Below are 19,642 nucleotides of genomic sequence, written 5' to 3'. Positions count from 1 at the left end.
TTTTCAGGGTCAGTCTGATAAGCACACACACACACACACACACACACACACACACACACACACCACACACACACACACACACACGCAGCTGTAAAGTGCTGGGGCCCCTCTCTGACTTTTGCTAACAGCTGGTTGAAGTTCAAGTTCCTGGAAATGAGGAAACCAAATCTGTTCTTGCTGGCCTGCTCTCTGCCAGATCCAAACGTGAGGACCCCCCCGCACAGACCTGACTGTCAAACACGTGCCGCTCCCCCCCAAACATCAGCACAGTTCAAATGGAGCGTGATATTTCAAGGTTGCCGCTGTGTTTGTCTGACTGAGAAGGCAATTTTTGTGATGCATGAGAAGAAACAGGAATAAGTTGTTCAGTCTTAATCTCTTTTTGGAAGAAAATCCAACGTTTTCTGAGATTTCCACCAGATGCGGTGCGGAGGACTCTGATCTCCCCCCGGTGGCCAAATCGAGACACGGTTTATTAAACGCGTGGATCGTGAATGATTGAAAACACGCTTTTTTTGGGCAACAGTGCGCCGCACACATTCACTTTGACGTCATTTATTGATACGTTTGAGTTTCAGTAACAGTGACACAAAAACACGTACCTATTAATGTCAAGGCCTATCAGTCTGAGATAAGAATGATAAGACTAGATTAACAATCAAGTAGAGAAAAATGTGGACGCTTTGGTTGTCTGCTCTTCACTCTAGGTACTGACCAAGGTTGGGGGGGGGGGGGGGGGGTGTAAGAGCTGTACAAACATGCGTTGACATTTTACTGAAAAATACGCTATACATCTTATCCAACACCATATAGCCATGAGGCTTTTCCACAAGCAGAGAGGAGCTGCCGTCCCTCTGGTCCTTTGTCTTAAACTCAAGAACATAAAAAGTACAGCAGGCATGTTTTTAAATACACAACACAACAGCTGATGGAGGAACAATGAAGTTACAGTACTTGTTGATGAACCAGGACCTCGGTGAGTCTACAATCAGCAGTTCCAGGTGCGAACACAGGTGCAGCGCAGCAGGAGAGCAGCAAGGAATCACAGATTCGGATTTTGTGCTGGATTGTATATACAAAATCTTGGAAAATGATGTGGATTTGGCGGGAGAGACTGGGTTTCCAGAGCGAACACGGAGTGTGGGCCACAGCGCCACGCCTCAGTGATGGCAGCAGGACGGAAGTGGACCCCTTTATGTGTCTGAAGGGAAGGCTTGACTGGTAACGCGCAAGATTTGGGTTTTTATTCTGGGACGCTTCAAAAATATTCAGAGTTAAAAGACGATCGTTTTCATCTGATGTGAACAAAACTGAGAGAAAAATAACTCAAACTGTCACATTTAATAAAGGAATTATTGTAACTCCTGATAAATAATGAGCACTTTAAATGTTTAAGTAACAACGTTTGACCTGCTTTTTTTTTAAAAACCTAAGCGGAAGATCAAGTGAACTCATTTATGGAATTTGATTGGCAATTATCTTCTTAAATTAAATATGATTTGGAATTAGAGCGGCATGCAAAGGTTCGGGCAGCCTGGCTGAAACGATCAATATCATTAGTTTTGTTTTGTACAGATTTAATGTGTAAAGGAGACAGCAGAACCCTGGAACAGAAGAGGAACCTCAGGAGAACTTTGCCTGATGCCTGTTGGGGTCATGGCTTGTTTACAGCCATCATTAGGGAGCGGCCAGGCTTAAGTAGACAAAGATTAGATGAAAAGGCTAAAAGACTGATAGGAAAGGGGTTTCAGGGAGCTAACCCTGTCCAGAAATGGGGGTTAAAAGGAACTGATGATGAGGCCTCCAGGAAGATTTCAGACTCTGGAGAACTTCCTGCTTCCTTCTGCACCATTTGGTGTCAGACTTCTGTAAAAGAGCATCAGGAAAAGCCCAGGACACGTTGAAAACAAGTCCCTTGGACCAGCGGGTTAAACAGGACTCTTGGGCTGCGATGAGCAAAGGTCTGTTTGGAGAACGAAGGGCACAGAGACACCTGTCCGGCTGGTAGGCAGGGGGTGGATCGATCATGCTCCGGGGTTGTGTTGCTGCCCCTGGCATTCACCTGCCCACAGTCACCTGCCCACAGTCACCTGCCCACAGTCACCTGCCCACAGTCACCTGACCACAGTCACCTGACCTAAACAGCATGGAAAAGCTGTGGGTGGACCCGAAAGGAGCCAAACATGCGTGACGGCCCAGGAGCCTCACAGAGGTGGAAGACTATTGCAAGGAAGAATCCGTCCATCAGGAACGGTCTGGACCCGTGTTCTGTCCATCAGGAACGGTCTGGACCGTGTTCCCTCGGTCAGGAACGGTCTGGACTTGTGTTCCCTCGGTCAGGAACGGTCTGGACTCGTGTTCTGTCCATCAGGAACGGTCTGGACTCGTGTTCCCTCCACCAGGAACGGTCTGGACCCGTGTTCCCTCGGTCAGGACTCATGTTCCCTCGGTCAGGAACGGTCCGGACCCGTGTTCCCTCCACCAGGAACGGTCTGGACCCGTGTTCCCTCGGTCAGGAATGGTCTGGACCCGTGTTCCCTCGGTCAGGAACGGTCTGGACTTGTGTTCCCTCGGGCAGGACTCATGTTCCCTCCATCAGGAACGGTCTGGACCCATGTTCCCTCCATCAGGAACGGTCTGGACCCGTGTTCCCTCGGTCAGGAACGGTCTGGACCCGTGTTCCCTCCATCAGGAACGGTTTGGACTTGTGTTCCCTCGGTCAGGAACGGTCTGGACCCGTGTTCCCTCCATCAGGAACAGTCTGGACCCGTGTTCCTCGGTCAGGACTCATGTTCCCTCAGTCAGGAACGGTCTGGACCCGTGTTCCCTCCATCAGGAACGGTCTGGACCCGTGTTCCCTCGGTCAGGACTCATGTTCCCTCAGTCAGGAACGGTCTGGACTCATGTTCCCTCCATCAGGAACGGTTTGGACTTGTGTTCCCTCGGTCAGGAACGGTCTGGACCCGTGTTCCCTCCATCAGGAACAGTCTGGACCCGTGTTCCCTCGGTCAGGACTCATGTTCCCTCAGTCAGGAACGGTCTGGACCGTGTTCCCTCCATCAGGAACGGTCTGGACCCGTGTTCCCTCGGTCAGGACTCATGTTCCCTCAGTCAGGAACGGTTTGGACTTGTGTTCCCTCAGTCAGGAACGGTCTGGACCCGTGTTCCCTCCATCAGGAACGGTCTGGACCCGTGTTCCCTCGGTCAGGACTCATGTTCCCTCGGTCAGGAACGGTCTGGACTCATGTTCCCTCGGTCAGGAACGGTCTGGACTCGTGTTCCCTCGGTCAGGAACGGTCTGGACCCGTGTTCCCTCCATCAGGAACGGTCTGGACTCATGTTCCCTCCACCAGGAACGGTCTGGACCCGTGTTCCCTCGGTCTGGACTCGTGTTCAGAAGCAGTGGTACTTTCCTAAAGGGGGCGGTACTAACGAGGCAAGGTGCCAACCTCTGCATGCCACTGTATCAGCCATTTTTAAAGTGTTCAAAAACGGAAACGGAAAAACACGAATGTTCAACTTTTCTGCCGATTTGTTGAGCAGCAGCAGTTCTACTGTCTCTGTCTGTAGGTTCTGTTGTTTGTTTGGGTTTATCTGGACGGGTTTTTACTGCTTTAATAATGTGTTAGACAGCTCCAGACCTGCATACAGACAACATTCACAGTCAAAGTCATCACAGCAGTTCTAAAAATACAGGAAAAAGCAGAAGATCCTACTTTGACATGGTAATTAGTCTGTTTGTGTTAATTACTCAGTATGAACCAGAGCGTGGATGGAGGTGACAAATGTTTGTGTGTTTACTCTCTGCTGTGCTTTACTTCCCTTCACATGAACAGAACAGTTCAGGACTCTTCGTCAGTGGCACTGGGGGAATGCTCCTGGAAACATCATAACAACATCTTATTCTCATCTCCAGACGTGCGGCCCAGTTTTAATACGATCCACAGGCGTGTGAAGGCTGATCTACCTCTTCCTGTTCGTCCTCGGAGTCGTCGTCGCTCACAACGGGTTTGGCTCTGCTGCGGCCGGTCCGCCGGCTGCGTGCCTTCCCTCGGTCGCTGCCTTTGTCCTTCCTGCCCAGACGAATCTTCACTTTCACAGAGCGAGCTGGAGCGGAATCAAAAGAGGATCGCAGCATTACAATGGAGATGTCATCAGAACCGCAGCTACCCTCTGACTGGATCAGCTCCTGTACATTCAGACTCGGATCCTTCCTCCAGCTCTTCCTCCTCTTCCTCGCTGTCCTCTCCCTCGCTCTCCTCCTCTTTCTCGATCTTCTGCCGCAGACTCGTGAAGACCGACTGCAGGACGATGGAGTCTTCGTAGATCTTCGCGTGTGGGAGAAACGGCTTTGTAAAAAACGCACTTCCACAGAAAGGGTTAAATTAAAAACCTGTCAACAGTTTGGCACAGAGCCTCCGAAACACTAAATCCAACGAACAGTTACTGTCACAGCAGGGGGACATGTGGAGTTTATTAGCACAGTATTTGCATCTGTATTTGATCACCACTGGAACGGTGGGTGTTTTTATCAATGTTCTCACCAGCGAGCCCTCCAGGTTGAAGGTTTGAGCATTTTGAAAGAGCAACATGACATCTCTTTCCAGGTCACCCAGACTGCGGTAACGATGACCCCGGATCCTCTCCTACAGCAGCAGGTGTAGAGCACAAGGTTAAAGGCCTCCCGCTCCCCGTGGATTCCATCAGGAAAGGCAGGAGTTGTTGCTGTGATTACTGTTTTTACCTTAATTTTCCTAAAGTCTACAGGCTTTCGGATTAACTCGTAGTACTCTGGAAGTTCTTTCCGAGAGGGCAGCTGGATGAACACCTCACTCAGCTGACGCCCGCTAGCGCTGCAGGAATTGACATCACCACAAAAGCCATTAAAAAGAAAATAATTTTTCAACTTAAGCACGATGGTGTTTAAGGTAAATGACACGAAATATATGAAATAAAGTCCCCCTCAGCTTCAGAGTTCTGCTATAAACCTAATGCCACATTCCTTTGAACAGATTCATTAAACACCTCATACGTAATCATCACTGTCAATATGTCACATCTACATTTAGAGCAGAATCAAGCGAGGTGATGTGGTCAGGAAGGTTACATTTAGCTGTATATACAGCTATATGCTATTGTGTGTGCATTCTCATGATGGTGCCTGTTGCCATTTCTGCTACCTGTCCTTATACTTGATGACGGCATCCACAATTTTCTTCATCTTCTTTGTGAGGGAGGGAGGGTTTGGGGAGAGTTTCTCCACAGGTGGCCGCCCCCTCTTTCTCTGCCTCTTCCCATCATCATCTCTGTCCCCTCTTCCCCGCCCTCCCAAAGACGAAGATGGACCAGGGAGGTCCAGGTCGCGGTCCCTCCTCCTCTTGCGGGTGGTCTTCTTGTGACGTACCTCTTCCTCCACCTCTTCCAGAGTGCCCTCCTCGATGGCCTGAGCAGAAGGATCACAAAAGAGTAACTGATTGTTTCCTCCTCCAGAAAGCGACCTTTTCTCTCCCGTTTCAACGTCTCGGGTTTGAAACCACCTTCAGCCACTGTTTCTCAGTCAGCGAATCGCTGTAGTCCACCTCTTTCCTCTGCCGAGAACCTCGCCCGAACATTTTCTCCTCCTCCTCCTCGCAGGTCAGTCGCTCAACCTCGGCGTCGTCCTTCATGATCCAAGTGGGCAGCTCGTCCTCCTCCATCAGACGTGGTTTACGCCGCGGGTTACGGGCTTCCTCGCGGCGCCGGTCCAGGTCCATGCGCTGGAGGAGCAAGAGGAAGAATAATCTCAATGTGGCTGATTAACTGCTGCAGCTTGGGGCTTCAGTAAGCTTTGAGGTATCTTGAAAACTCTGACCATGAACTGATCGAACTCTTCCTCACTTCTGGCGATCATCTGGTTGACCGTCTCGTCATCGGGCACTTCGTCCTCCTCCTGAATACAGCAGACACACATTGGCAAGCAGCGCATAAGAAAGCACATTTTCTGATTGTGTGTTGCTGGTGCTTGAACACACATTCATGCGTAGACACACTTCCTGACCCCAGACCTCGTCTTGCTCCTCGTGTTCCAGGATGGCCTGTAAGAAGGCCCTGCGCTCATGGCTGGAAGACTTCTGGTCAAACATTCCAGCCTGGATGACCTTCTGGTCCACATTCAGTTTGTATTTGGCAGCGGCCAAGATCTTCTCCTCCACGCTGCTGACAGTACAAAGACGGAGCACGCGTACCTCATTCTGTTGACCGATGCGATGGGCTCTGTCCTGGGCTTGAAGGTCCTGGGATGATCGGGAAGAAGAGAAAGAATCAATATTGGCATTTAAATGTTAAATGGTCTATTCTTGGAGGATGGCCAAGCAGACATGGCTGCTGCAAGGGTGATTTAATATATATCCTCGGAGAAGGAAAGAAGCAAATACATCTGATCAAAAAGTGCTAATAAGTCCGATTAGGTGGATGGAGGCGGAGCCAAAACGGCTTAATGTTGATGAAAATAGGGAAAAGCAACATACCTGATGTGGATTCCAGTCGGAGTCAAAAATCACCACAGTGTCGGCAGACTGCAGATTGAGGCCGAGGCCTCCGGCCCTTGTGCTCAGGAGGAAAATAAAGTACTCTGACTCTGGGTCATTGAATGTCTTCAGCAACATTCCTCGATCCTCAGCCTTGGTCGTGCCTGAGACGTGAAGAAGGTGAAAAGGGGAAGAGAGAAAGTCCGCTACCACAAAGACGTGAAGGCTCACCATCCAGGCGCAGATACTTGAAGCTGCGGTAAGCGAAGTAGTCCTCCATAATTGTCATGAGCGAGGTCATCTGACAGAAAAGCAGCACTTTGTGGTTTGTTGCTCTCAGCTTTGGGAGAATTCGATCCAGCACCTCAAACTTTCCCGATGCCCGGTACAGGTCAGGACTGCCCATTGAACAAGGACGTTAGTCAACACTTGCATGCCTGTAACCGTTGACCTGGGCGATTCATTTAAACGTACCCCTGGACTATTCCACCAGAAAATCCCAAATGTTCAGAGAAGGATTCCTGCACAAACAACCCAACATTTACTGTCATTTCATGGAGTACAAGCGGTGCTCAAAGGGCCCGAAGCCTCTCTTTCGCTTACCTCTATTTGCTGGAACATGTAAGGATGGTTGCAGATCTTCCTCAGCTGCATGATGGTGTTCATCAAAGTCTTTGTGCCTCCTTTACCCTGAAAAAGACAAATTCTGAAACATTACGCAAAAAAAAGAGAAAAGATTTGATGCACAAATTAGGACATAAATGCTTTGTCAAATAAGTCAGAAAACATCCAGTCTGTCACATGGAATATTATAGGTCACATGATCACTGGAATATCACACCTGGAAGAACACACCCATACACACTGGTACTGGCGCTCAGGGCCTCACCTTCTTATCCTTCTCTGAGCCGTCAGTCAGCAGAACCCCCTTGGCCTGCATGTGCCTGTACAACACCCTCTGCAGAGCTGACATATCACACTTGATCACATATTCCACCTGCAGGACAGCAGATGATGAGCCAGGCGATCGACGCACAACACAAAAAGACGTCAGCTGATTCGTTCCTGCTCAGATAAAGTTGTTCCGGTTCAGTAATTATCATTATGAGTTGGCATTACCAGTCAGGATTCACATACGGTCACTAATTACCATTGATCGATTCTTAGCAATTGCAAGTTTCTGTTTCAGGTGCTGTCCAACGTACCTTCTCTGGAAGCTGTGCCTCCACTTCCTTCTTTAATCTGCGTAGCAGGAAAGGGCGGAGCACCTTGTGGAGACGACGGATAATCAAGATGGTCTCTTCTTCATTGAGGTCCACCTGAAGAGGAAATACAGGAGAAATCTGGCATCTTTTGGAGGATCCTTCCACACACGGCTGGTGCTGCAACCACACAGAGTCCATCTTTTAACCTTTTCTCCAGTCATGGCGAAAGGGGCGTTGAACCACTGCTCGAATGTGCTGCAGCTCTTGAAAATGGTGGGCAGGAGGAAGTTCAGCAGTGCCCAGAGCTCCGGGAGTTTGTTCTGCAGCGGCGTTCCCGTCAGGAGGACTCGGCGAGGAGCCAGATAGTGGGTGTTCAGAACCTGCGTCAGCTTACAGTGGTGGTTCTTCATACGGTGGCCTTCATCCACGATCATGTACTTCCAGCGAATCTGGTCAGGAGACAGAAGAGAGGGGGTGCGCGTGGATAAAGCAAGCACGACACTCCGGTTGGTGCACCCACACCAGATCGCTTGGCCAGCTTTGACTCCATGACCCACACTGGTTCAGTCCTAAGCCAAAGCCGTGAGCTGTGGGAAAACGTGTCTGGACTACAACACCCACCTGTCTCCACCGTCAGGAAGCCTATATGAATACATGAGAGCAAAGCAGCATGACGACCACAGAGGACAGAGGGAGACTCGGTAAACAGGCAGTGTCATTGTACGGCAGCACCTAGGAGAGAGCACTGAGACGCACAGGGGCAATCAGATGGGCTGGGATTAAATACCTCGGGAGTTTTAGGGATTAGGGAGCAACAGCTGGCGACAAAAAGCACAGGAAAAGAGCACGAACTGATCACCAAATCAGATACGAGAGAAGAAAAATAGAGTTGCTGGTGTGCAAAGATTAGAAAAACATTAGGTGTGTTTCCTGGTCCACGTGATCTCACCTTGGCCAGCACTTGCTTATCCTTGATGATGTACTCGTAAGTGGTGAGTAAAACGTTAAACTTTCCACTGCGCAGTTGTGGAACAAAGGCTCTTCTAGCAGCAGGAGACCCCTGACGACATAAACGAGTCGGTTCAGAACAAAATAAGCTCCAGCGAGCTTGAACAGGCCCGGTTGTTGCTACATTTATAACTACTAAAGAGTTGGACTTTGATTATCTTAAGGGTGATATTATGTTGACCCGCTCTGTTTATACAAGAAGTCTAAAAGAGATCAGATGTTGCAACAATAAATTGAACAGGAATACAGATATTATGTATTTATCATCCTATGTTGGCACCCACATGTTAGAGGGCTTCACGGATGGCCTGAAGTTTAATGGTGACCATCTCATGGTTGAAGCTCAGCAGAAATATGAAGCGACAGAATGTATTTTCAGTGCGGATGGCGAGTGCTCACCTTGTAGGACACTTTCACGACTGTCGGCGCCCATTTGTCGAACTCATACACCCAGTTAGAAAGAGTTCTGTCATTGAGAGAGAGTTTGTTAAAAAGCTTTTCCTTCCATGGGAAGTAGAAAAGAGATGAGATATCTGCAGGGAATGAGGGTGCGCTCACGACAGGGGTACGATAATGAGGTAGGGTCCGTTGAGCCGTTTGTGCTCCATGAGGTACGTGATAAGAGCAATGGTTTGAATGGTTTTTCCCAGGCCCATCTCGTCTGCCAGGATCCCGTTCAGGTTGTTGTTGTAAAGGGAAACCAGCCACTCCAGGCCTTTAATCTGCAGACAAGGAAGGTAGGTGACACAAAATGGCTTCCTGGGGGCTGCAGGGTCTCTCATGGGGTTGCCCACCTGATACTGCTTGAGCTGCCCATTCACCAACAACGTGGACTGCTTCTCCACCTTTTCTGTGACGGCGTGAGCCACAGCGTAATAAGACTGGAGCCCCCGGGCAAAAGCCGCACCACTATACTCATCATCCACATCCTGTTTAGCATTTCTGCAGACAAAGCGCACGTTTCAATGCAAGCAGGGAACCTGGTGTGCGTGTAGCTCTGCACTCACTCAATGATGTGCCGCACGTCCACCTCTGACACATCCTCACTGTCGGGGTCTGTGATCTTCTTCTTGTCCTCCATGCTAGCAGAAGATGGTTGGGGCTCCTCCTCCTCCTCCTAAAGAGCGAGTCAGCCGTCTAAAATGCTTCAATCACAAGAATTCAAAGAACCCACCTCCTCCTCTTCCTCTTCCTCGCTGTCCTCACTGTCCGAACGGGGAGCCACCTCATAACTGGACAGAGAGTTCAGGCTTGATATCAGACGGCCCCAGAGCAGGAGCAGGACACACACAGCCCTTTTCATCCCTGTCAGGCTCACCCAGGGTTCATCTCCAACCACGTGTCCAGCTGTCCGGCTTTTGGAGCGTCGACCCCGGTCAGAATGTTTCCACTGTCGACATGGATGACTTTCACAGGCAGGTCACTCATCTGACTGGTCTCATCCAGAGGCTGCGGGAGAGGGGAGGAATCGTGTTTCACTGGACTTGGACCGGTTATTCTGAGGAAAATCCGATCCGGACAGTAATAAAGGTTCCTGCCCACCTCTCCATCAGGACCCATGGCAGGAGCCTGACCCTCTGCCACCTCCAACTGCAACGATAATCGCACATCCGTGAGTTTCGGCGTGATACCGACTAGTGATTACCGTCATCATCAGGTGCTACTCCTGCTCTTTTCCGCACTTTCTTCTTTTTCTTCTTCTTTTTCTTCTTCTCCTTGAGAGCCTGCGCAGCCTTATGAGCTCTGACCAGCTCCGTGAGGTTGGCGACGTACTCGTCGGTCTGCTGCAGCAGGTACGCCAGGCGCTTGTCCTTCTTCTGGTCGATGAGTTTCCGATAGCCCTCCTCATCTTCAGCCTAAACAGACACACACAGGGAGAAATGGTGGAGGCCCAGAAACGCTGGTGTGACTGGTCATCTGATGCTGCTGCTACCATCAGCCTCCTCATCCTCTCTTTCTCAATGCGCTCATTTTCCTTCTTCTGCTCCCGCTCAGTATTGGCGTGATATGTGGCCACGGCTTTGGTCAGCTTCTGCATTTTGCCAGTGATGGACCGGTGGTACTCTTTGAAATCCTTGGCGTGCTGCAGGATGCTGTTGAGGTACTCCTGGGAACATGGCGTGAGTAAGCGTTAAGAGGAGGGAACACGGGCTTGTTATCCCCGTCGGAGGCGGCGTCCCGACGCCTCCTACCTGATGTTTCTGCCTGCGTTTGCGCTCCTGCTCGATCTTCTGCTGCTTCTCCAGCTTCTCCGTGATGCGGGCCTCTCGCAAAGACTGGCGCTTGCTTCGCTTGTAGGCCTTGGCGTCGAGAGCGGTCTCCAGAGCCGTGTCGCGGCGCATGCAGACCACCACCTCTTGTCGTAACTGTTAGACAAACACTTCTGATTAACACCACCTTTACTGACCTCTGATCATGTGATGTTTAAGGTTAAACCATAAAGGTGGCACACACACGTGCTATTTCTTGCTTTGGAGCCAGATAAATGTATTTATAGCCCGCTTCACCGGGCAGGAAGTGAATCCTTTTCTGCTCTCGCTTTGTTGGAAATCAATATTTTTAGCATAAAGTGCAGGTACAGATTTGAGGGGAGAAGGCGCTGATGCTGTGTGAATGACTCCCTGCCCGGTGTCTTTAGCTGCACGTTGCCAGCAGTCATACTTGTCTCTGGAAGTTGAGTAGTCGGAGGGCTTTGAGCTCTATGGTGGCTTTGGTGCGCAGGTCTCCAGCCAGAGATCCGGGTAGATTCTCCAGTTCAGCGATGCGGTGAGTGATGCGAGCCTGTAGCCTGAGGGAACAGAGCACAGTTTGTATTACAGACAAACGTATTTTCCACTACATCAATGCTCTCTGGGCCTGAGGTCCAGCTCGCTTACGTAGCTTAAACACTATACTTTATCTACTCGATGTTGAACATAATGAAAGACAAAGACAAACTTCTGTAACGTGATGTGGAATTTATTGTGTGACCTGCAACCAGGATGATGCTGCCCCACCTGTACTCCCTCTCCTGCAGGATCTCCACTGGGTCGAGGCCGCAGGGCTTCTGGATGGGGGTAATGCGGTTCTGCTTGGTGTGGTAAGGCATCATGGGCGTTGGCTGCACCGGTTGACCGGGGGACTGGGTCTGTGGAGGCATCACAGGGGAGGCGGCAGGGGGAACAGACGGCGGGGCGGGAGAAGGTCGTCCAGTGGGCTGAGGAGGAATGAGCTTTTGCGGGGTGTTGGAGGGGGCTGCCGCGTTCACCATGGGGCCTTGAAAGTAGCGAAGCAGAAGATAAAAACATCGCTTGAGTCGCTGCCATATTAAATGATGCGTACAAAAAAGCACCAGCGACACCTTCAGGCCAGGACTTGGGAGGTCCATTTTGGTTTTGTCCCTGTATCCCAACTGGAGCACCTGAAGGGCCTGGAGGAGGCATGTTGGGGCCCATCATACCTAAATTAACAAACACATTGAGTACAGATATTTAATAATGTCATCATAAGGGGTCTTTTATTAGGGCTTTTGGGTGCAGCGAATGACCGTTTTAGGGTTTCCAGCTCACCATGTGCTCGACTGTAGCCTGAGCCTATTGGTCCAAGCCCTGGTCCTAGTACCCCACCCACTGGTCCACCTCCAGCACCAGGGCCCAGGCTGGGAATTGGCTGCTGCTGCATCCCAGGCATGGGCCTCTTGCCCTGGACGGCCATCTGGAGGTGATCTGGCAGAGGCTGTCCCCTGGTCAGCATTTTGTAAGCCATAATTTGTGCTCTAAGCTGGTGGAGCTGGTTTTGATTAAAGGGAGTAGGGCCAGTTCCACCCGCAGGGTCAAGGCCAGATCCAAGGCTTGGGCCTAGATTGGGTCCAGGACTGGGTCCTGGGCCAGCGCTCACTGGAGGGCCAGGCCTGCTATTGGGGCCCAGTGTGTGTTGATCTCCACTGGGGCCATCTAAAGGTGTAGTGGCAGAGCCGGGGCCCCCGGAGGAGGAGGTGGAAGAAGAGGATGACGGCATAAGAGGTCCAGAAGGAGGACCACTGGAAGGAACAGGACTGGAATGGTCAGAGCCCCCCAATGGGGAGTGGTAACCTGTGCAAAAGAGTCAACATTGGCGAGTAAGTGCAGGTAGGAAAATGTGCGACAATAAGTCCTGATAACGAGCTGTAGCTTTAATATTAAGTTCTGCTTTTTCCGTTTACACAATGTGGGACGGGATGAGGCTGCGGTGGCACACTTGCCTTGTGAGTGTTGGTCCAGAGGGCTGGGTGGAGGGCCCATGCCGCTGTGACCAGCCTGCCTCACTGTCAGACCCTTCAGCTGGCTGAAGCGGCTCTCCTCGCTCATGCTCTTCTCGTGCATGCTCTCTATGGGCTGTGGAGGGATTAAAATAGGGCCCAATTCAAACCATCCGCACCGTACTGACGTAGTTCAGTCACATATCAATCACATAATAAAGCTGTAATGACAGAGGTCAAACTATTACACAGGCAAAACATCTTCATGTTGAATAATTACCAAAACTCCCAATGACAAGGACCCTTAAATGTTTGCATCCCATAATGGATTAGTTATTCCTCATGCAGCTGCAAAGGTCAAAACTTTCACAACAGTGTCAAGAAAAGGAAAGGAGAGACCCCTGAGGTCCTACTTTGTGCAGCGGGTGCATGTTCTCCTGGCCATAACCGGAAGGTCCTGGCTGGGGGTGCCCGGTGGATGGAGGGCCAGGACTGGGGCCCATCATACTGTGGGAAGAACCTGGGGATGGCCCAGGACTGGGACCCATCATTGCACCGGGTGAGGGACCAGGACCAGGTGAAGGACCTGGGCGAGGGGTCCCTCCTATAGGAGGATCTGGTGTTGACATCACACTGGACCTCCTGCACCTCCCTGGGAAGGAAGGAAGGAAGGAAGGAAGGAAGGAAGGAAGGAAGGAAGGAAGGGAGGGAGGGGGGGGGGGGGAGAAAGAAAGAAAGAAAGAAGATTCCGTCTTCGCATTCAAACTGGGAGTCTGGTGGAATCACCTGTTTCTCCATCTTAACCTGTTTATTTGGAGGGTGAACACGCACATCTGCTGCCGCGCGCTGCACCACTCTGCACGCGTGTGCATGTCGCGCACTCGCGGAGAACACGAGAACATAAATGACGCACATACTGGGGACGATGTCCTCATTCACTCCATGGAAACAGTGTCTCGTTCAATTAAGGGGAAAATGGAATGGCGGACTGTTGTGCGACCGGCCGGCCCCGCATCCACCGCACAGACAGACCTGCGTGAATTTCTGCCGGCTCCACTTTCTATTTGCGGGACACGGAACGGGACACGGTGGTTTAGGCAATTAGTCAACTCACCCTGGATTAAATCCGCCTTCGAGCGTTGATTTGTTCCACCGACGTGGCTCGAGCGCCCCCTCCACCGCGGCTATGACCGAATGTCTAGTCACGGCTGGCCCGCACTGCGCATGCGCAGGACGCTGGCCACTAAGTTGGTGCTTAAACCAGTGGTGAACGTATGGATGTGGGTAAAGCTCTTTCAAACAGACATAAATTCCACTAAACATTATTACAAAAGACTAAATTATACGTTTATATTTACATGAAAGCTAAACGTTATTGCTGTAAAACACATTTTCCTTTTTCACAACTGAAATTATTCATATCTAGGGGTTTATTATTGTCATAAATTATAAATTAAAGTGAATTTAAACTTCATTAGATGCCTACTTTTCATAAAACTACAAAGTGAAAATGTTGCATTTTAGGGATTTGGTTCATTTTTGAAAATATGCATCAAGCCTGAACTTTAAATGATAAACAGCACAACTTTATACATCTCATTTGTCAGATGAAACCTGGACCTCAGAATTAAGTTTCAAGTCAAAACCTACCCAGATAAAAACAAATTAACCACTTAAGATGATAGTTTTCTACCACTTTAATCTGCAATTAAAAGGGGACATTTTTATTGTAAAAGTGCAGCATACTGTACAAATAACAGGAAAAATGGGATTCCAGTGTCTGTAGTTTAATAACGACAACCAATCTTAAATCAGTAGTGCAATATAAAAGAAGAGATGATGTCAAACGAGTCGATTATACAAACGTATCAAATAAAACTCAGAACAGAGAAGTTCAAATAGATGTTTTTTAAATATTTTCTTTCCATTTAGCCTGCAACACTCACACATGATAAATAAAGTATAATAGAGAGCAGATTGTATTTCATACAAAATTTAGTTTCCCAAGCGCCCCGACGATGAGCAAATAAAAGAGCATGTAGTGGACAGACGTCTCCTTTGTGGAACTTTGTCCATACCTGGACGACAACAGTGTATTTGCACTTCATATGCTTGACTGTGAGGCTCTTTAGGCGTCTGATCAAGTGAGTCAACGTTCCCGTCCACACGAGGTGGCGGCACAAGCTGCAGTTTCCAGGTCTGCCCAGAAATCCCGTTTGAAAAGGAAAGTAGCTGCTTCTTCTTCTTCTCCCCCCCCTATAGATGGAGGCTACACAGCACGGGGTCTACAAGAAGACAAACTCATCGCTGTTTCTTCTGTGGTTGCTCCTGCCCAGTTTTCCTGGGGGCAGGATGTGGGCAGCAGGTCCAGTGTTAGTGCTCTGACCCTCAAGTCCGTAATCCTGACTGCGACCCTCAATGAAGGTGAACAGCGGGTACCTCTCCTTTGATGACAACAGGGCCTGAGAAAAGACAGGTCGCCAGGGTCAACACGCGAGACGTGAGCGTCACAACTGCAGTGCAGGAAGGAATAGACAATAATCATCAAAGCCTATAAATGGAAGAAAGAAAACACAATTCAAGAGCCCAGACTGGTCCAGCTTCCCAGGAACTGCTGCTCTACTCTTGTAAACTCTTGTTACTGCTGAATGGAAACATCTTTTCCTTTAAACTTTAACTAAAACTCCGGGCTGGGGATGAATAACTCACCGTGCCGACAGCAGAACAGAGAGACTCAAAGTCCTTTTTGCTTTTGGCATAAAATCCGATGGTGCAGCTTGGATCCATGCGATTAAAGGGCATCTTTTTGGGAGCGTTACAGTGGAATGACTGAGGAATGACACATTTTTAGACATGAATATACGTTTCGGATGATGTGCTGAGAGGAGTGAAGGAATAAAACCAACCTCCAGTGAAGAGTTGACCTGTGACACATCCACCACAGGTTGGCAGTAGTGAGGGTCCAAATACAGCAGCTGCTCATCTAACGGACATGAGAAGACCCGTGTAAATAATCCCTGAACCACACGTCACCTTACACTTTAACTAACCACAGAAACTGACTGAGGATAACATTTATTAACGAGTGTTATCAAGTGTGCGACCTTTTCTGGTTCAGTTTATAATAATCCCTCCCACTAAATAAAGTAATGGGTGATTTCCATCTGGATTCAGGGCCGATATCAGACCCACAGATGCTCAAACAGGCAACGATAACGAACGATAATCCGAGCGTTGTTTGGCCCTGCGGCGCCTGGCTAACGTCCATCTCTGCCAATGTGGCGTTTATCTCCATCACCATGAGGTTAAAGGTCGTTTGATCCCGTCTCTCACCTTGGAAGCCAACAAAGTAAAGTGAGTGCTTGGGTTTCCCACCGATGATTCCAATGCAGCAATCCAGCTTCAGGATGTTCTGAAGACAAAGCGTTCCATTTGAGTCGGGAGCGTTTTTTCTTTCCCTCTGAATGAATCGAGAGGACACAGACGGACCAAGGACATTCCCACCTTCACACACTCGATGTAAGATGGATTGAGGCACTCTCCTCCCAGCCGCACCGGCACCAGAATGATGACGGACTTCCAGGCTTGGTGGCTCAGAGGGTCGGAGGGCGTCTGCCTCGGTGTCGGGTCGCACAGGTGCATCACATCCTCTTTGTACACTGCAGGTTACAGGAGCATGACAGGGAGAACGAATCATTTTAAATTGCCGCTAAATGAGCAAAAACGTGTTTTATAGGTCACCTGTACAATCCTGGGCCACGTACACAACCAGACTGTGGACAGCAGACGCTCTGGCTACGGCTTTCCTGGAACAGGAGCACGATTCGGATTCTTACACGGATCAAATACAGATCTGTCCTCAGTCTGGAGAGAAATCTATTGATGTCAGTCTTTACTAATATCTCCGGGCTCAACTGACACTCTTTGTAGAAGATTCCATGAATCCATAACAGGGGGATGCACCTTTGTGTTCGTTAAATGGAATCGTAGGAACTAGGAAAATAAAAGGACTTCCAAGCTTTTTAAACCTGCACAGGTTGGTGTATAAAAGCCTCTGACAGGACTGACGGACCTCCTGCAGCCACACATTAGTCATATTAGGAATAGTTACCGTAGAATATGCGCCACGATAGCCGGGCCGTACCAGTCGCCAGCCTTCTTCCCTGCACTTTTGCCAATTTCCACCAACTGGTGAATTCCAAACGGTGCCGTTGGCTGGTCCCCGAACCAGAACACGAGCTTTTGGTGTGTGGGCTCCGCCTGCCGGTCCTGCACTGACTCGAGTCTCTTTTTCCGACTGCATTTGGTTGCCTGCTCACTTAGCAAGGGCCTCTCGGGTGTGCTGGGTCCCCGTGGAGAAGCAAACGAGGGGATGGGGACTCCTCCGGCCCGGGCTGGGGAGCGAGGTCTGAACACCTCCAAGTCCACATCGGTGAGCGGCTGAGCATCCGGCCAGGTCCAACCTGCCCAAAACAAAAGGTCTAAACTTTTAATCAGCTTCAAAGTACGAAGTGTCTGCGCAGATGGGCAGGAGGACAAACCTCTGGGCATCAGGTGGACCAGGAGACCCTGGGCCAGCAGCATCTGCCCGCTGCGCAGCATGCAACCCCAGCCACAGTCCGTGGTCCAGGTGGAACCCTCCAGCTGTGGGAACTCTTTCCTGTAAGTCAACCAAATCCTCGACACGAAGGCCAAACGAAAGCGCTCCACTTCGTCTGGAAGGAAGTGAAAGAGCGGAGAGAGAAGCTCAAAAGCACTGATTTGACTAAAACAACGCTGGAGAAACGCACCAAATTTAGATTTAAAGTTCACCTTCGCTGTTGAGCAGATAGGAGTCTCCCAGGATGGTGACCGGAGAGATCTTGTTGAAGGAAGTTTTAGATTTTACGGTCCAACCTTCAGTAACAAAATGGAAATAGGTCAGTAAATGCCATTCTGCACTTAAACAGCAGCCTAGGAGACAGAGACGGACCATATTTGACGTTGTTCCACGCCGACATCAGTTTAGCTTTCAGTTTGTCCATCTCGTCGGGCTCCCCGGGCACCTCCCTCCCTGCATCTGTGGGCTGGGGCAGCCTGGGGCCAAAGCTGCCCTGGTGCTCCAGCGGCTGCTGCCTCCGGTTCTCTGCCAGCTCATCCTGCATCCCGCCTGTCACGTACTGCGTTGCAGTTGGAGAAACCGAGTTCATGCCTCCTTGAAGCTGGAATCTGCAGCTCACTGCTGTGACAGAGGACTGAACGGAGACAGGAAGGGCAGCAGAAGGTCTGTTAGATGACAGTTCTGCTGTGATGATGCTTCAGCTTGTTCGTCATCTTTCCTCGCGATCTTCAGAAGGTCACGATCATCTGCGTTGGTGCTGCTTTTCTATTGCACCTGAACTTTAAACTAGCTCAGACAGGACAAAGTTTATGACAGCCAGGAAACCTGAGGACATATTCTACCTGTGTACCTGCCCTGCACATGACAGCCAGTGCAACTCGAACCCGGACACATTATACAGAATAAATAACACATTCAGCAAGCACTAACCAGTTTCTGAACACATTTAACTTAAGACAAGAAGAAGCTGCTTCTATTTAACAGTAAACCATTGAATCCCGTCCCTCTATTAATGTGTAATTACAAGCCACGGATTTCACAATGCAGGCAGCAGGAAAGGGGAAGAGAAGGAGCAGACTCGTCCCTGCAGCCTGGAACAGAGGTTTCACCAGAGAAATCCTCCCCTGTTGCGCCCACAGGCTGTCATGTGATTCACATTTGACGTTCGACGCCTTCGAAACGTTGCGTTAATGCAGCTTCAGGGGAGCTCCCTAAATAATTACGCCTTCTAGCCACGTATTGTCCTAGATGTAAAACACTTACCTGCTGTAGAAGCTGGCCAACATGATCAGTGTGTCAAAAAGGCTCATTTCAACGATTTTTCTTCAGATCCTCTTCGCGAATACAGTTACTAGGATAGCTTGCCGACGCTAGTTAGCTTTAGCATTTTTAAATGCCACAGCCCGGCGTTGTACAAAGTGCGATATAAAAAAGATTCATCAAAGAGTTAAACGAGTTTGAACGCAGGCGGTTGATTCTTTAAACCACAACGCGTTCGTGCGCTGGTCTTTAGATGGAAAAGCTCTTTAACAGCACCGAAGGTGCCTGTTTCCTGTTGTCCTGCGATGACGCACCAACATCGGATGAAATGATTGGTTGACGTTTCTGCTCTGGCAAATCTGATTGGTTGATTCTCCAGCCGTGCGGATAATTGAGTTTCGGCTAAACTGTGGACGATTTAGTCAAACTTTCACCTCGTCAGAAATGTGACCTGATACAATTTTTAATGTATCACCGGCGCCAGATACGTTATTATGATTGGATATTGGATATGGGTTGGTTATGGATATGCACAACTCGTTATCAATAAAACTGTCCAACAGGAGGATCTTTTAATCAGACTAAATTATCAGTCCAGTCAGCCTCTGCTTCAGCCTGTTGTCTCATAAGGATGAAGAGAGGGGGGAGAGAAGAAGGGAGAGAGAGGGGGAGGGAGGGAGAGAAAGATGGGGGGAGAGAGAAGAAGGGGGGGAGGGAGAGAGGGGGGAGAGAAGAAGGGAGAGAGAGGGGGAGGGAGGGAGAGAAAGATGGGGGGAGAGAGAAGAAGGGGGGGAGGGAGAGAGGGGGGAGAGAAGAGAGAGGGGAGGGAAGGAGGAGAGAGAAAGAG

At 49.7% G+C, this 19,642-nt stretch overlaps 2 protein-coding genes across 5 annotated transcripts; both read right to left on the bottom strand.

The window, feature by feature from the left end:
• Positions 1-539: 539 nt before the first annotated feature.
• Positions 540-14,171, bottom strand: LOC130526779 (transcription activator BRG1). 4 transcript variants are annotated; one of them, XM_057034685.1, is made up of 34 exons: positions 14,050-14,171; positions 13,349-13,587; positions 12,939-13,071; positions 12,268-12,789; positions 12,060-12,158; positions 11,716-11,974; positions 11,381-11,507; positions 10,912-11,085; positions 10,653-10,826; positions 10,402-10,575; positions 10,262-10,309; positions 10,038-10,168; positions 9,894-9,951; positions 9,727-9,836; positions 9,514-9,661; positions 9,278-9,441; positions 9,119-9,185; positions 8,661-8,771; positions 7,918-8,160; positions 7,712-7,825; positions 7,396-7,503; positions 7,110-7,196; positions 6,981-7,027; positions 6,738-6,904; positions 6,507-6,670; positions 6,012-6,272; positions 5,852-5,929; positions 5,538-5,756; positions 5,181-5,443; positions 4,745-4,853; positions 4,545-4,646; positions 4,196-4,328; positions 3,968-4,107; positions 540-3,878 (listed from the first exon to the last, which is right to left on the bottom strand). In XM_057034685.1, exons 2-34 carry the CDS (start codon positions 13,562-13,564, stop codon positions 3,843-3,845), a joined length of 4,986 nt encoding a protein of 1,661 aa, XP_056890665.1. In that variant the 5' UTR covers positions 13,565-13,587; positions 14,050-14,171; the 3' UTR covers positions 540-3,842. The 4 variants fall into 4 exon arrangements, with proteins under 4 accessions (XP_056890665.1, XP_056890667.1, XP_056890666.1 ...); XM_057034687.1 differs by having other exon boundaries at positions 6,045-6,272; XM_057034686.1 differs by having other exon boundaries at positions 9,727-9,833.
• Positions 14,172-14,617: 446 nt separating this feature from the next.
• Positions 14,618-19,111, bottom strand: atg4da (autophagy related 4D, cysteine peptidase a). Its single transcript, XM_057034689.1, has 11 exons — positions 18,799-19,111; positions 17,908-18,169; positions 17,748-17,831; positions 17,477-17,650; positions 17,047-17,398; positions 16,677-16,741; positions 16,440-16,594; positions 16,269-16,347; positions 15,842-15,918; positions 15,645-15,764; positions 14,618-15,397 (listed from the first exon to the last, which is right to left on the bottom strand). Exons 2-11 carry the CDS (start codon positions 18,122-18,124, stop codon positions 15,221-15,223), a joined length of 1,500 nt encoding a protein of 499 aa, XP_056890669.1. The 5' UTR covers positions 18,125-18,169; positions 18,799-19,111; the 3' UTR covers positions 14,618-15,220.
• Between the last annotated feature and the right edge of the window lie 531 nt (positions 19,112-19,642).

Source organism: Takifugu flavidus, chromosome 6 (assembly GCF_003711565.1).
Source record: "Takifugu flavidus isolate HTHZ2018 chromosome 6, ASM371156v2, whole genome shotgun sequence".
Taxonomy (NCBI): domain Eukaryota; kingdom Metazoa; phylum Chordata; class Actinopteri; order Tetraodontiformes; family Tetraodontidae; genus Takifugu; species Takifugu flavidus.
The sequence above is the reverse complement of the archived record's forward strand: the minus strand, read 5'-3'. Positions and strand labels throughout refer to the sequence as shown.